The following is a 16,306-nucleotide window of genomic DNA, read 5'->3' as shown; positions in this document are numbered from 1 at the left end:
AGCAAAGCGTAATAACATAATTCTATTTTGATTTAAAGCTTTCGTGACTGCAGGGATTCATATTCTTGGTTCTTTCGGTAAAGTCACGTAGAAGGAAATCAATAAAATAAAAAATATAAATAAAATTCTCACGTTTCGATTGCAACACAAGCAATCCTCACATAAACACGTGACTTTACCAAAAGAACCAAGAATATAACATAATTCTATGTTTGTCATTTCATCCCCTTCGCACATCTCTTCCGCACAAACTTAACCTGAACTATACTCGCAACCACCTTACATCACCTCAGTTAACACAGGCGAGGGTTGGTACGAGGCAACCAAAGTTGGTCCACCTCGGTATCCGGCCGCCTTTGTCTCACCAGCTACTCATTTAAGGTCAAGTCGATCTAGGGAAGGCCCAGGACCAGTTCAGAGATTCGTCACCGCCGTTAGGCCTGAGCAGGAATCGAACTCAGGGGGCCAGGTTTGTGGCCAAGTACACCAGTCACTGCGCCACCAAGTTAAACCTTAGCTGCCTTATAGTTTATATTCATACCCACATCTCCAGCCTTGCACACTACCATAAATCGGAAATTTGACGTGCAGTGTTTCGATCGTGCAGATTTGCCGCCCCCCCCCCCCCCCCCCCCAGCCAACGTACTAGCACAGCTTTAGTTCGAACTCTAGGAACATCCTTTCCGCTCTCCCTGGCCCCACACTCACCCTGCCCGCCCCCCTCAGCTATATAGGGTAATCCCTTGTTACAGCCATCTCTTTGGCATACTTCAGAGATTGGTTTCGCTGTGGTCTCCACCTGATGAAGGACGCTTGTGTTGCGCCCGAAACGTCGTGATTTAACTTAGTTTTTTCATTTTTTATTTTATTGTTTTCACTTGCGTGACTTTACCGAAAGAATCAAAGAGTAAGGATCATTGCGGTTACGAAAACTTCAAATCTAGAATTCACCACTCACCCGTATGAGCCACAAACATGCACAAACACACGCATTCAAGATTTCTATTTTATTTGATTCGGCACTTTTTACATCACGTGCAAAGTATGTAGCGAGCGTCGGGCCTTGTAACGAAATAACTTGCATTCGAAATATTCGCCGATCTGGTGAACTCGAAAATATTTTCCAAGGCGTTTGCGTGGGGACCGGCATTTGGGGAACTCCGGTGCATAGCCGGGAGCTGGGGTAGGAAACACGGCTGGGTCCACTAACAACACAATGTGCAATTATATTCGCGTCCAAACGTGATCACATTTCGAGACGCTGGACGAAATCGGTGAACATGTGATAAGAGTTGGTCATATTCAGCGTTTGGCTGTGATAAACTTGGACGTGATAAGTAACTTCGTTAAGCTATAATTTGTGGCTGGGTCATGTCTAAAACACGTTCCTTCGGAGTGGGCAGGTAGGAACTTGGTTGGACAGCGCATTCGTGCGATCCGTGTCACGCGGCGCAAGCTAAGTGGGGCGGCGCGTCACGTGGTGCTGAGCCCACCCGAAGCGCTCTATGAAATACAAATCGAGGGCGTGGCTATGCACGACAGACAAATAATCCCTGGTGGGCAGTGTGGAACTGTTGTTCCTACCTGTAATAAGAGCTGTATCGCTCAGTGGGCTTACCTAAACTGTTTTATTTTACCAGGTGAGGCCCACTGAGCCTTATAGCTTTTTATCAGAAGCCACAAATGATAGCTCAACAAAGCGGCCTATCATGTGGAAATGTATCGCAGCCAAATACTCTGGTAACATAAAAATAGTTTAGTTTAGAAGAGAGAAGTTTTGAGTAGCCAATGCAACTCCTAAAGATGTCCGCAGCGAGAGAAAAAAAAATGCTCAACCCAGACTTGACTAGGGACAAAGAGCCTATAGGTCTCTATGCAAGCCTCTACGTAATTCTATGAGTCTCTGTGTGAGTCTACGGATCTCTTTGTGACTTGATGAAATTCGATTTGGAATTTCATCGCGTTTAAATATCAACCACGCTCTCAAGACGCTGCAGCAAATCAGCTGACATATTTCTTTGACGGAGAGAGGGTGAGGCAGTCAGTCGCAAGGTAGATGTAGTGGTTGGTGACCGAGCCTGGGAGACGGGTCAGACGTCCGGTGTGAGCTGGCGAGTGGAGAGTGACACCTTCTCTCCGGGCTTGAAGGGCGGCATGCCCAGGTAGGGGCAGCCTGCACACCTGAAGGCATCGCCCAGGTAGCACTGCACACCCACGTAGGGGGGGGGGGGGGGGAGGTGGAAATTATTGAGACAATTCGCCCCCTCACAACTCAACCGCTTGTCGCAATTCGGTGTCGCGATGCAACTGTGTGTATGTGGGTGCGCGTACGTGGGTGTGTAACGTGAACGTACAAGACGGTGTGTACGTGTGCGCTGTCACAGTACAATGCGACCAGGATTTAACCTGGGTCACAAACATGATATTCCCATGCGATGTTGTGTGTGTCTGCTGCCAGCGCGCGACAATGTGTGTGACGTGATTGCACTATGCTGTGTGACGTGACTGCGCGACACTGTATGTGTAACTTGACTGACGTGACTGCACGATGCAGTGTGTGTGTGCGACGTGACTGCTCAATGCTGTGTGATGTGACTGCACGACACTGTGTATGCGTGACGTGACCGTGCGATGCAGTGTGTGTGTGTGTGTGACGTGGCTGCGCAACGCAGCGTGTGTGTGAGACGTGACCGTGCGATGCAGTGTGTGTGTGTGTGACGTGACTGTGCGATGCAGTGTGTGTGTGTGACGTGACCGTGCGATGCAGTGTGTGTGTGTGTGACGTGGCTGCGCAACGCAGCGTGTGTGCGAGACGTGATTGCGCCACATCGCGTGTGTGGAAATGCCAGCAGTTGGTGCTCACGTACGCTGCCACAGGACGACTTGGGCAGCGCCGGCTTCTGTTTGGTCGCCTCCTGCTCCAACTCCTCAGCCAGGCCACACGAGCTGTCGGTTGCGGGGGACGGGGGGGGACGCAGACAGCGGCGCCAGCGCTTGTGGTCACATTCGAGAATGACACGAAGACTTTGCGCGAACGCTCACGGTGTGACATGCGCGGGAAGGCAAGATTGTGCGCGACAGCTTTGGCGAAACTTATTCGACGGTCGACAGCCTCCTCGCTAGTCTACATGTTATCTCCCTCGCCTGGTGTGCAGGAGGTCGTGGGTTTCATCCCAAGCCGGACTCCTGTATATTTGGAGTTTGCGTGTTCTCCGCCTGGTCACGTGGATTTTATCCGGGTACTCGGGTTTTTCCCTCCACATTTAGAAACATGCGCTTTAGAGTATATGGCTGCTATACATTTCCACTTGATAAGGCACTTCGTTGAGCTATCATTTGTGGCCAGGTCGTTTCTGAAATAGAGCAAATAGCTCTGTGGGCTTTACCTGGTAAAATAAAAAAAACGTGCTTGGATTGATCAGTCGGCATTGGATTAACTAAGTTCCACGGTACACGGGGGGGGGGGGGGGGGCAATTGAATCTTCAGCCGGCAATCATCACTGGCAACAGTTGCCGCAACATCTTCCCCATTAAATTTCGATTTAAAGCTTTCGTGACTGCAGGGATTCCTCTTCTTGGTTCTTTCGGTAAAGTCACGTAGAATGGAAATAATAAAATAATACAAATAAAACATAATAAAATAATTCTCACGACGTTTCGGCCACAACGCAAGCAGCCGTCCTCAGGTGGAGAACAGGTCTGTCGAGAAGACAGAGTCTGAATGACAAACCCCAGGCTTGGAGCGTCTATTTAAACTGGGATGGAAGGGGGAAGAGCGCCTTGACAAAGTAATTTGCATATTATTTTATTATGTTTTATTTTTATTATTTTATTATTTCCATTCTACGTGACTTTACCGAAAAAACCAAGAAGATCTTCCCCATCGTAAAAATATAGCCGCCCGAGTGTGGACAAATCTGATCGCTGCTCTCCCTAGTGGGCGAATGGGATAGGAACTTCTACTCAGATCGCAGCCGATTGTCACATTCGTTGCACCACACAACTCCATTGCCCTCTGCCATCGCCATACCCAGTTGCGACAGTTGCCCAGAGCTGTTTGTGTTGCCGGTGAAGATTGCCAGGAACAATTCACACGGCAGTGGGTTGACAAAAAGGCTGCAGACACGTACTTCTGTTCATAAGACTGCAGCTTATTAGCCATGTAATGTGCATCCCTTCACCCTCCCCGCGCGTGCTTGCGTCACCAGTTCTTGCAGGCTCGCTTCTTGCCGGGCCCGCAGCTCGGCGCCTTGAGCTCCGAGGGATCCGGCCGCCTCAGATCCTCCTCCTCCAGCAGCTGATCTGAGTCGATGAGCTCCTGTGAGCGCGACGCACGGAGTAATGAGGACGCAGCGAAGTGCACGGGACAAACACGCGTGTGTAACAGCGAGTGGCCTGTGCGTGTGAGGAGCGGTGGCCCAGTGGTTAGCGCGCTGCGCTACGAACCCGGCATCCCGAGTTCGAGTCCTGCTCACAGCCAACTCTAGTGAGGATTATCTTAACCGGTCCTGGCCCCCCTCCTAGGTCGACTCAGCATCTAATGAGTATCTGGTGTGATGTATAAACATCAGCACTGGGGAGACAAAGGCGGCCAGATGTGGTGCTGGCCACCCACCCCCTCGTGTGCCGTGTCGGCCTTCATAGGTGCTCGCTAACAGCACTTGCCCCAAGAGTATGTTAAGGCTATGGGGGGGATCTTTGTATTTGTCTTGTGTGCGGGACACACAGAAGCATGGCCAACGTAAGTGGTGTAAATCTGAACAGTGTGTTGGATGAGGCTTGTGAAGGAGGCTGGTGGTTATAACTTATTTTCGTGTTTGGTTTTTTGTCCTTCCCCCGCACCTGCGATTAGCATGGTTGGCTATGTATGGTGCGAAAGAAGTTCAACGTACTTGCGTACATACAGGTGGTGTCCTGCCAATCATTTTAACCCATAAAACCTGGGTCTGCTCCGTGACCTCCTGCCAGCATGACTTCGACACTTCACATGAAGCTCGTAAAGCCAAATGGAAGTCACAAAGTTAGAAAACGCCTCCACGTGAAAAAATTGACGAGGAAGATCCCTGGCTTCGAAATTGCATGATGGTCATGGGGCCACAAAAGCCTGAACCGCATCCGTACACAAACCATGGTATCAGCAAATACTCGACGATGATGCACAAACAGTAAATACAAATATCTACTGTCAGTGTGCGGAGACCATGGTCACCACCCAGAACCATAAAATATATAATGACTTCATGCCAAATTCACAACTATGACGGAGGCTCCATCACACCAATGGACCACTTCCGCTACTCCTGAAGTAATCATCTGACTCATTAACTTCCTCAATGTCAAATTATGGCCGTTGCTGTCAATGAACATCAGCCACACGAGGAAGAGGATTAACATAACTTATTGTTTTTAGATTTGAAGCTTTCGTGACTGCAAGGATTCATACTCTTAGGTTTTTTCGGTAAAGTCACGTAGGTAAAAATTTTAAATTAATAAAAGTAAAATAAAACAAATTAAAAAATTCACGATGTTTCGGAAGCAACACAAGTCTCCGTCTTCAGGTGGAACCGTCACAGCCACGACAGCTGTATCAAGTAAATGAGAGATCACAAGAAATACTACCCCGTATATATAATGGTTGAGGGGGGTAGTATTTCTTGTGATCTCTCATTCACTTGATACAGCTGTCGTGGCTGTGACGGTTCCACCTGAAGACGGAGGCTTGTGTTGCTTCCGAAACGTCGTGAATTTTTTAATTAGTTTATTTTACTTTTATTAATTAAATTTTTTTACCTACGTGACTTTACCGAAATAACCTAAGAGTACAACTTATTGTGTTATGTTAATATTCTTCACGCCAGTGCACAGGGGATCTTAGTCGCTATTTACGCGTCAGTATCTGCCTTACAATTTCATCGTCGCCCATGTCGTTTGCAGAGAGGGCCCACACAGCTGCTGCCTTGGGGTCGACCTTGCTTGGCTTGTCTTCACAGCAGGCAACAGACCACACACACACGGACATGTCACACACATGGACACACACACACACAAAAACACACATACTCACAAAATCACGTGACCCAGTTATTATTATGATTATTTCACTTGTTTACCCAACAAAGCGTCCTGCCAGGTTTTTGCAGTGAGTGGGCGTTGAATGCTATATATAATCCCATTTGAGCAATGCGAGTAAAAACATTAAGGGGTGCATTACCGTGTGATGAAAAAAAACGAGAGCTAAGAGATGAGAAAGCTGCAAAGACATTCAGGTTTGGGACATGAAAGTGAGAAAAGATCAATCCAAGAAGCCCAAGAGATGCAGATTAGTGGTCACTAATACACGGACATTACGACTCCGCGTGATGTCATGAAGTTTCTACACGCGACACTACGACATCACGTGGCCCGCCAGCATGCGCTCGCTTTGTCATATGGCTCGCTGTGGGAGAAATACGACTGAGGAGGCCCCAGCCTGGGATGTGTAGGTCTTAATTTGGAGCTTTCGTGACTGCAGGAATTATTCTTTGGTTCTTTCGGTAAAGTCACGTATAAAGATAAAATAATAAATTAAATTAAATACTAGCATACGACGTTTCGATTGCAACACAAGCAATCATCATCAGGTATAAATTAAATAGAAACACAAATCTAGTATACTTAGAAATGTAATACAACAGAGAGGGTGTTGACTTATGTTATCCGACTCTCTGTTGTATTACATTACATTTCTAAGTATACTAGATTTATTAATTCTGACCTTACTCCCTCCCTTTGATGCTGCTAATGCTGCTAATCCTGAATAATGCACGGGCATAATGACTTTAAACCCCTCGCCAAACCTCCTACGCATTTCACAAGTAGTGCTAATCGCATATCTGCATTTCCCATAAATATGCTAAATTCCTCTTGATATGCAAATTATTTTGTCAAGACGCTCTTCGCTCCTCCAAACCAGCATAAATAGTCGCTCCAAGCCTGGAGCGTGCCATTCAGACTCTGTCTACTTGACGGACCTGTTCTTCACCTGAGGACGGCTGCTTGCGTTGTGGCCGAAACGTCGTGAGAATTATTTTATTATGTTTTATTTTTATTATTTTATTACTTCCCTTCTACGTGACTTTACCGAAAGAACCAAGAAGATGAATCCCTGCAGTCACGAAAGCTTTAAATCGAAATTTAAATAGAAATATACTAGATTTGTGTTTCTATTTAATTTATACCTGATGACGATTGCTTGTGTTGCAATCGAAACGTCGTATGCTAGTATTTAATTTAATTTATTATTTTATCTTTATACGTCACTTTACCGAAAGAACCAAAGAATGAATGTGTAGGTCTCACCGATGGGCGCGGGGTTCGTACCAGAGCGCTTTCCTGCGCCCAGCATGAGCTGAGTACTCGAACCGACCTCGAACTGCGGCTTGCGCGCCGTCACACGGCCCCGCAGCAGCGACCCCGAGAGGTCAGGGGTCAGCAGCTCCATCGCCGCCTTCACGTCCTCGGCGGACAGCGGCTCGGAGGCGACCTGGGCAAGAGACGCACGCCCAGCGAGACGCGGGCCCCGTGAGTGGACGTCTTAGATGGGGAATGGTCAGCCGAGACTCTGCGAGGAGTGAAAGCACTGACCTCCGATACGTCCACAAGTCCCGCGAGCTTTAGAGCAGAGGCCAGCCGAGTGGCAGTCCGCACGGCTGCCACGCCATCTGTGGATGGAGGGGAAGGCCGTGCAGGCCACACAGTGAGCGACGCTCAGCGTAGCTTACAACAATATATTTTATTATGTTTTATTTTTATTATTTTATTACTTCCCTTCTACGGGACTTTACCGAAAGAACCAAGAAGATGAATCCCTACAGTCACAAAAGTTTTAAATCGAAATTTTACAACAATATGTCAACTCTCGCGCTGGAAGAAGGCCTCCTCCAGCTGTGTCGGTCACAGGAATTGTTTGGCCATACTTCACCACGCATGTCGGCACGGGTCGGTGAAAGGGGAGCTTTTTATCTATCTTATTTGATTCTCTTGATTGATGTATTTATGTAACTTACTGTTATTTCTAATTAATAACATTATTCATATTAGACTGCGAAGTGATTTGTGGGATCTTGATCCTGAAAGGCTCTGTATAACTGTAATGTAGTTAAATTTCGATTTAAAGCTTTCGTGACTGCAGGGATTCATCTTCTTGGTTCTTTCGGTAAAGTCACGTAGAAGGGAAATAATAAAATAATAAAAATAAAACATAATAAAATAAAATTCTCACGACGTTTCGACCACAACACAAGCAGCCGTCCTCAGGTGAAGAAACAGAGCTGTCGGAAAGACAGTGCTTGTGTTGTGGCTGAAACATCGTGAGAATTAAATTTTATTATGTTTGATTTTTATTATTTTATTATTTCCCTTCTACGTGACTTTACCGAAAGAACTAAGATGTAATGTGGTTGTTGTTGTTGCTCGTGATGATGGCTTACCGGTGATGACGAGGATGGTGGTGATGATGATGGCTGCAACGTTGTGGTGCTGAGGGTGGTGGTGGTGCGTGGATGGTCGTGGAAGCGTGTCCGTTACCGCGCGTCGAAATCATTTCTGGTAACGATGCCTTAACAGTGAGTGTGCCGGTGGTGGTTGTGGTGCGTGAGTGGTCGTGGCAGCACGTACGTTACCGCACGCTGCTATAATTTCTGGTAACGGTGCCTTAATGGTGAGGGTGGCGGTGATGGTTGCGGTGGGTGGTCTTGGCAGCGCGTGCGTTACTGCGCGTCAAAATCATTTCCGGTAACGATGCCTTAATGGTGAGGGTGGCGGTGATGGCGGTGCCCGAGTGGTCGTGGCAGCGCGTGCGTTACCGCGCGTCGCTATCGGCTGCACCAGCTGCAGCGTCCCCCCAGGCTTGAGGACCCTGGCCAGTTCCGCCAGCGTCTCCTCCCCGTGCACCAGCACAGAGCCCGGCAGCACCCCGGCCAGTGCCACGTCAAACCGCGACGCCTCATGTCCCGCTACGCAGGGACAAGAGGGAGACAACGGAGCTTCGTGAGACACCGCCAGCCAGAGGTCGCAAACGGGTTTTGATTCCTTACCCGTACCCGGCCGCACCAGGGTCGCAAATGGGTACCCGTACCTGGCCGGGTACGGGTAGGGAACGGCTACGCAGGGACAAGAGGGAGACAACGAAGCTTCGTGAGACACCGCCAGCCAGAGGGCGCGAACGGGTTTTGATTCCTTACCCGTACCCGGCCACACCAGGGTCGCAAATAGGTACCCGTTCCATACCCGTACTCGTACCCTACCCGAAATGAGTGACAAACGGTAACTCACCAGTGACTCACGGCCTAACCCGTACCCGGCCGCACCAGGGTCGCAAACGGCTACCCGTACCCGGCCGGGTACGGGTAGCCGGGTATCGGGTAGGGTACGGGTATCGGGTACCCGGTTGCGACCTCTGCCGCCAGCCCAGGGCTCGTCAGCAGCTCTGCTTTACGAGCTCGCAACTGTCACAGAATTTTTCGATTTAAAGCTTTCGTGACTGCAGGAAATTCATCTTCTTGGTTCTTTCGGTAAAGTCACGTAGAAGGGAAATAATAAAATAATAAAAATAAAACATAATAAAGCAATTCTCACGACGTTTCGGCCACAACGCAAGCAGCCGTCCTCAGGTCATAACAAAGAGTATGTCTGCAGTTGCTTCATTCAGACGCTGTCTCCCCGACAGACCTGGTCTTCACCTGAGGACGGCTGCTTGCGTTGTGGCCGAAACGTCGTGAGAATTATTTTATCATGTTTTTAGTTTTATTATTTCCCTTCTACGTGACTTTACCGAAAGAACCAAGAAGATGAATCCCTGCAGTCACGAAAGCTTTAAATCGAAACGTAATTAATTCGTTTCTTTTTGGCGACTCCGTCCCCCACCGCGCACACAAACGCCGCGACCCACCAGAAGCGGTTGGTTTCGCACCAATCAGACGCTTGTGATCTGCAGTCAAATCATTGACTTCACCCGGCGAACAGCTCATTTCTCATAACAAAGAGTACGTCTGCAGTTGCTTGTGTCTTTTTCCCCACATGTAGTACTACATTCACTTGCGGGTACGTACAGTTGTATTTAAAACGGCCAATGCATGCATGTCTTTAAGACTTTCTACTAAGGGTTTATTATCGATACTGTGTGTGGTGGGGTATGTGTTCGAGTGTATTTGTGAAAATGAGGGCCAATTGCCGTGACAGACAATCCCCAAGGGGGTAAGTAAGAGGAGGCCTAAGAGCAGATGGTGGGAGAGCAGATCTATAGGTTTCGATTTAAAGCTTTCGTGACTGCAGGGATTCATCTTCTTGGTTCTTTCGGTAAAGTCACGTAGAAGGGAAGTAATAAAATAATAATAAAACATATTTAAATATTTATATTTAAAGCTTTCGTGACTGCAGGGATTCATCTTCTTGGTTCTTTCGGTAAAGTCACGTAGAAGGGAAGTAATAAAATAATAAAAATAAAACACAATAAAATAATTCTCACGACGTTTCGGCTACAACGCAAGCAGCCGTCTTCGGCTACAACGCAAGCAGACGTCTTCAGGTCACCTGAAGACGGCTGCTTGCGTTGTAGCCGATACGTCGTGAGAATTATTTTATTATGTTTTATTTTTATTATTTTATTACTTCCCTTCTACGTGACTTTACCGAAAGAACCAAGAAGAAGATCTATAGGTCTCGGTGTGAGTCTATGGATCTCTATGCGAGTCCAAGGCCAGGTAACGGGAAACTGTCAGGGCAGATCTTGAATGCAGCATATGAGCTGTGCAGTAGAGATCAGGCTGACGGTATAACACTTTTTGAAGGGTTAGTGGCATCAACACCTTTGGCCATGATAGCACCTTGATATTGTACTATGTGTGTATGCGTGTGAGTGTATATACGTATGGGAAGTGGTAGTGTAGTGGATAATAGAGGTTTTTTGGGTTAGATTGCGTAAATAGTAAGGGTTGTCACGTAAACAGAATGTGCCAATTCGTCACGAGTACAACACACCGGTGTGTTGGAGAGCCAAGCCACAACATTTAGAATCTGAGTACGACGTTTCGCAAGTAATTACAACTTGCTTCATCAGGCGACAGCCAGATCTGTTGGTCGCGAAAGCCTACGTGTTAAACTGGTAGTGTAGTGGTTATCACGCTGCGCTACGAACCCGGCGACTAGAGTTTGGTTTCCCGCTGACGGCAAACACCGGTGACTATTAACCGAACCAGTCCTGGGTCTCCCCTAGGTAGACTCAGCCTCCAATGTTGTCTCCCAAGCGGCGATGGTTCCACATCGCCCACCCGCTTTTCCAGGCTACACGGCGTTTGGGTTGGGGGGTGGAAATCTTTCTCCTGGTCTCGATATACGCAGCACAAGGACACCCCCCCGGTCTGGCGTGCGTCGGCTTGCTCACACTGGGCCAGCATGTCCACGTTCTCCACGGCCACGGCCCCCTGAGGCCCCACCGCTGACCGCAGCTCCTCGACGGCCTCCGCCACTGCCCCGGGCTGCACGGGCGCGGCCCACAAGAGCAGGGCCTGGTCGCCGGCACGCACGGCCCACCGCTGCGACATGCCTGGGGGTCTTCTGAGCGTGGGGCAGGCCTCCTGAGCGGGGGATGAACAGAGCGGTCAGCCGTGGGGTAAAGCGACGTAGGGAGTCAGGGCTTACGGATAGGCCGTGTTAAGAGGTCCGGCCCATTGGGCCGTATAAGGCCCGTGAATTCATTTGGTGTGGCCCTGCCAAGGCAACCGCAGGCGGGACTCGAAATTCAACAAATCTAGGAGCAAACCTGGAAAAGCAGTTGCGAATACCAGCTAACATCACACGCCTCGCCAAAGAGAAGCAGTTCCAGCCATCGCATTAGGGGGTGAGTGAATTAAATGTTTGATCAAATATAACGGGCACATTTTTAAGTTGATAATTTTGTATGGCCCCGCGAATGATGTCGTAAATATCCAAATGGCCCTTGGCAGAAAAAAGGTTTCCCAGCCCTGTCTTAGGTTCAAGTTCATTTATTTGGTATAGCCCTGTGAGCCATTCGGCTCTTGAATCGGGTGCAACCGCAACAAACAAAAAACATGAACAAGAAAACATCTTAAAGTGACTATGCGCTAACAGAAAAATCCAAGAAAAAAACTGCAAAGTCCTCCAGAAAAAAGCACCAACGCTGTGCAAAAATCCCAGTGGGGGATGCAAGTTAAACAACAACAACAAGCAAAAGACAACTTAGACTATATCGATTTAAAGCTTTCGTGACTGCATAGGATTCATCTTCTTGGTTCTTTCGGTAAAGTCACGTAGAAGGTAAGTAATAAAATAAAACATAATAAAATAATTATATTTAAAGCTTTCGTGACTGCATAGGATTCATCTTCTTGGTTCTTTCGGTAAAGTCACGTAGAAGGGAAGTAATAAAATAATAAAAATAAAACATAATAAAATAATTCTCACGACGTTTCGGCCACAACGCAAGCAGCCGTCCTCAGGTGAAGAAACGTCGTGAGAATTATTTTATGTTTTATTTTTGTTTCATTACTTCCCTTCTACGTGACTTTACCGAAAGAACCAAACACAAGACAACTTAGATTAAGTTATTTTACGTTTATTTGATTTTTTTACCTACGTGACTTTACCGAAAAACCCAAAAATATGAATCCTTGCAGTCACGAAAGCTTCAAATCTAGAATTAGATTAAAGCCATCATTCTATCGGGCTCGGCTTGTTACCGTCAACGTTTAGGAGTATGCGTCAGCTCGGCTTAGGCAACGCGAGTTAGCACACACACGATGGTTAACACCATATTATTATTGATTATAAAAAACAAAGATCATCCCTTTAATCAAGTGCTGTGAGCGGGCAGCACCTACGAAGGCCGACACGCGAGCGGGTGTTGTGGGTGGCCAGCACCACGCCCGGCCGCCTTTGTCTCTCCCGAGTGGCGATGTTTTATAGGTCGAGTCGACCTAGGGGAGGGCCAGGGACACGTTCACGTAGACAAACGCGACGAAACAAGAGTCCATACCGCACAGGACGTAGGAACGCGTGTGCACTGTCGCCCGGCGTCTTCTCGAATAAACTTGGACGCTGTCACATGGAAGACGTCTTCCGGAATTAGAAGACGTCTTCCGGAATTAGAAGACGTCTTCTGGAATTGGAAGACTTCTTCCGGGATTAGAAGGACGTCTTCCGAAATTAGAAGAGGTTTTCCGGGATTAGAAGATATCTTCCGGGATTAGAAGACGTCTTCCGGGAATTGAAGACGTCTTCCGGGATTAGAAGACCTCTTCCGGGATTAGAAGACTCTTCCGGGATTAGAGACGTCTTCCGGAATTAGAAGACGTCTTCCGGAATTAGAATACTTCTTCCGGGATTAGAAGACGTGCTTCCGGAATTAGAAGACGTCTTCCGGGTTTAGAAGACGTCTCCGGAATTAGAGACTTCTTCCGGAATTAGAAGACCTCTTCCGGGATTAGAAGACGTCTTCCGGGTTTAGAAGACGTCTCCGGATTAGAGACGTCTTCCGGGATTAGAAGACGTCTTCCGGAATTAGAAGACCTCTTCCGGGATTAGAATACGTCTTCCGGAATTAGAAGACTTCTTCCGGGAATTAGAAGACCTCTTCCGGGATTAGAAGACTTCTTCCGGGTTTAGAAGACGCTTCCGGGATTAGAAGACCATCTTCCGGGATTAGAAGACATCTTCCGGATTAGAAGACGTCTTCCGGGATTAGAATACGTCTTCCGGAATTAGAAGACCTCTTCCTGGATTAGAAGACGTCTTCCGGGGTTAAAGACGTCTTCCGGGATTAGAAGACATCTTCCGGGATTAGAAGACGTCCGCCGGAATGGGAAGAGGTCTGCCGGCTTGTGGCATGACTGGAGTTATACGCTTTGAGGGCATATGACTAAGAGCATGGCTGGGGTGATGGTTTAAGGGCATGGATGGAGGCGGCTGGGGTGATGTTTGGGGGCATGGATGGGGTGGTTTGGGGCATGGTTGGGGGCATGCATGGGGGCATGGATGGAGGCATGGCTTGGGGTGATGGTTGGGGTGATGGTTTGGGGTGATGGTTGGGGGCATGCATGGGAGCATGGATGGGGGCATGGTTTGGGGTGATGGTTGGGGGCATGGCTTGGGGTGATGGTTGGGGTGATGGTTTGGGGTGATGGTTGGGGGCATGCATGGGAGCATGGATGGGGGCATGGTTTGGGGTGATGGTTGGGGGCATGGCTTGGGGTGATGGTTGGGGGTGATGGTTGGGGTGATGGTTGGGGTGATGGTTGGGGGCATGTTTGGGAGCATGGATGGGGGCATGGTTGGGGGTGATGGTTGGGGGCATGGCTTGGGGTGATGGTTGGGGGCATGGATGGGGTGATGGTTTGGGGTGATGGTTGGGGGCATGGATGGGGTGATGGTTTGGGGTGATGGTTGGGGGCATGGATGGGGTGATGGTTTGGGGTGATGGTTGGGGGCATGGATGGGGTGATGGTTGGGGGCATGGATGGGGGCATGGTTGGGGGTGATGGTTGGGGGCATGGTTGGGGCGATGTTTGGGAGCATGGATGAGGCATGATTTGGGGGCATGGTTTGGGGCATGGCTTGGGGTGATGGTTGGGGGCATGGCTTGGGGTAATGGTTGGGGGCATGGGGGGGCATGGCTGGGGTGGTTTTGGGCATGGTTGGGGGCATGGATAGGGGCATGGTTGGGGGTGATGGTTTGGGGGCATGGTTGAGGGCATGGCTGGGGTGGTTTGGGGCTTGGATGGGGGCATGGCTTGGGGTGATGTTTGGGGGATGATGGCTGGGGTGATGGATGGCGGCATGGCTTAGGTGATGGTTTAGGATCATGACTCGCGAAAAGGTGCATAGCAAAGGTTATGGCCGTGGTATTGCTCAATGGTTCGAACCGTGAATGTTGTGCGGGCGGTGACCCAGCCCAGCGATAGCGCGTGTGCCGCTTGTGGCAGAGGTCCGTGGTTAGAACCTGCTCCAGGCCGCCCTGCTTATTACTGCGGCTGTATTAACAGTAAAATATGCGCCGTTTACTGAGCAGTGGAGGTTCATTGTTCCCTAAATGTCATGGTCAAAATGAGAAAAATACTTAATTGGGATTAGGCAATGCAAAATCACTCTGTACTGCCATACTATATCCACGTGTGAAACATAGCGCCTCTTCGCAATAGCCCTGCACTACAACAATGGTGCTAATACCGAGGGTATTATATAATGATCGCTTGTTGTTGATGGCTGTGGATTGGCTAATTTAACGTTCCGAGGCCTAGCTAAGGCATGACTGGGAGAGGGGGGGGTATGATCATTGATGGAGGGTTAAGGCTCGGGGCATGTCGAGTGCAGTGGTGGAACGCGTGGCTACAGGCAAGAAGGGAGTTATACTGGTAGGAACCTCCTGGTTACACCAGCCCACAGGGGATTATTGTGTCCGTCGTGCAGGGAGAGGCTGGGTGTGCAAGAAGGGGCTGGGTGTGCAAGAAGGGGCTGGGTGGGGAGGGAGGGGCTGGGTGGGGTGGGGAGGGGTTGGGTGGGGAGGGGCTGGGTCGGGCTGGGTGGGGAGGGTGGGACTGGGGGGAGGGATGGGGCTTGGTGGGGAGGGGCTGGTTACCCCGTGGTGCCCTTATAAAACTCAACGTTTAACCTACTCACGCCGGCTTGTGCCCGCCCTCACAGTCGGCCATATTTGCAGAATACACCACGCCGCCGTTGACCCTGCAGGCCATTGACCGAGCAACCCAACGTTCCTACCAGCTCCCTCCGCAGGAATGTGTTGTGAATTGTGCATAGAGACCATCATCAACTCGCAGTGGAGTGAGACTGGGCAATGGTGACACAAGAAGTAATTGCCACACGTAAAGACAGAGATGTAACCGTGTGGTTTACTGACGACAAAACTCGGATAAGCAGTACACATAAATTAGGTAAAATTCAAGCACACCGTAGGGCTTTGAGGAGGATACAACCCCCAAGACAAAATCCCATTTATTGTAAAGGCGTCTTAGGTCGTGTGCTTCAGGCTGTCCCGGACATGGGCTTGAAGCTTCGTGAATGAGAACGAAAAACTGGCCGTCATGTCATCTCCAGTTTTAATAATAATCATTGCAATGACATTAATAAAAAGATATGACAGAGCGCCAGACCGATGCCGAAATGTGTTTTTCTTTCATCAAGGAAACTTCAAACTCAAACCGGGCAGCTTGCGTGTGACACAAATCCTAGTTTAGTATCTGCCAGATGACGGCTCTTCGTGCGTCTCCCTTGAACTAAAACACTGCTTTTATACCTT

At 48.9% G+C, this 16,306-nt stretch overlaps 1 protein-coding gene across 2 annotated transcripts; it reads right to left on the bottom strand.

Moving 5' to 3' along the window:
• Positions 1–992: 992 nt before the first annotated feature.
• Positions 993–13,120, bottom strand: LOC133357973 (anamorsin-like). 2 transcript variants are annotated; one of them, XM_061576206.1, is made up of 9 exons: positions 13,031–13,120; positions 11,420–11,612; positions 8,844–8,993; positions 7,624–7,700; positions 7,339–7,522; positions 5,906–5,982; positions 4,206–4,318; positions 2,868–2,946; positions 993–2,204 (listed from the first exon to the last, which is right to left on the bottom strand). In XM_061576206.1, exons 2-9 carry the CDS (start codon positions 11,577–11,579, stop codon positions 2,091–2,093), a joined length of 954 nt encoding a protein of 317 aa, XP_061432190.1. In that variant the 5' UTR covers positions 11,580–11,612; positions 13,031–13,120; the 3' UTR covers positions 993–2,090. The 2 variants fall into 2 exon arrangements, with proteins under 2 accessions (XP_061432190.1, XP_061432191.1); XM_061576207.1 differs by having other exon boundaries at positions 7,360–7,522.
• Positions 13,121–16,306: the final 3,186 nt, after the last annotated feature.

The sequence above is a fragment of the Lethenteron reissneri genome, chromosome 60 (assembly GCF_015708825.2).
Source record: "Lethenteron reissneri isolate LAM-NWPU_2019-01 chromosome 60, ASM1570882v1, whole genome shotgun sequence".
NCBI lineage: Eukaryota > Metazoa > Chordata > Hyperoartia > Petromyzontiformes > Petromyzontidae > Lethenteron > Lethenteron reissneri.
The sequence above is the reverse complement of the archived record's forward strand: the minus strand, read 5'-3'. Positions and strand labels throughout refer to the sequence as shown.

Coding starts and splice junctions, on each gene's coding strand:
- LOC133357973 (XM_061576206.1), bottom strand. CDS start 11,579: ATGTCGCAGCGGTGGGCCGTGCGTGCCGGCGACCAGGCCCTGCTCTTG. Junction 4,319..5,905: donor ACATGGGCGACGATGAAATT/GTAAGGCAGATA, acceptor TCGCGCTCACAG/GAGCTCATCGACTCAGATCA. Junction 2,205..2,867: donor CCAAGTCGTCCTGTGGCAGC/GTACGTGAGCAC, acceptor GTGGGTGTGCAG/TGCTACCTGGGCGATGCCTT.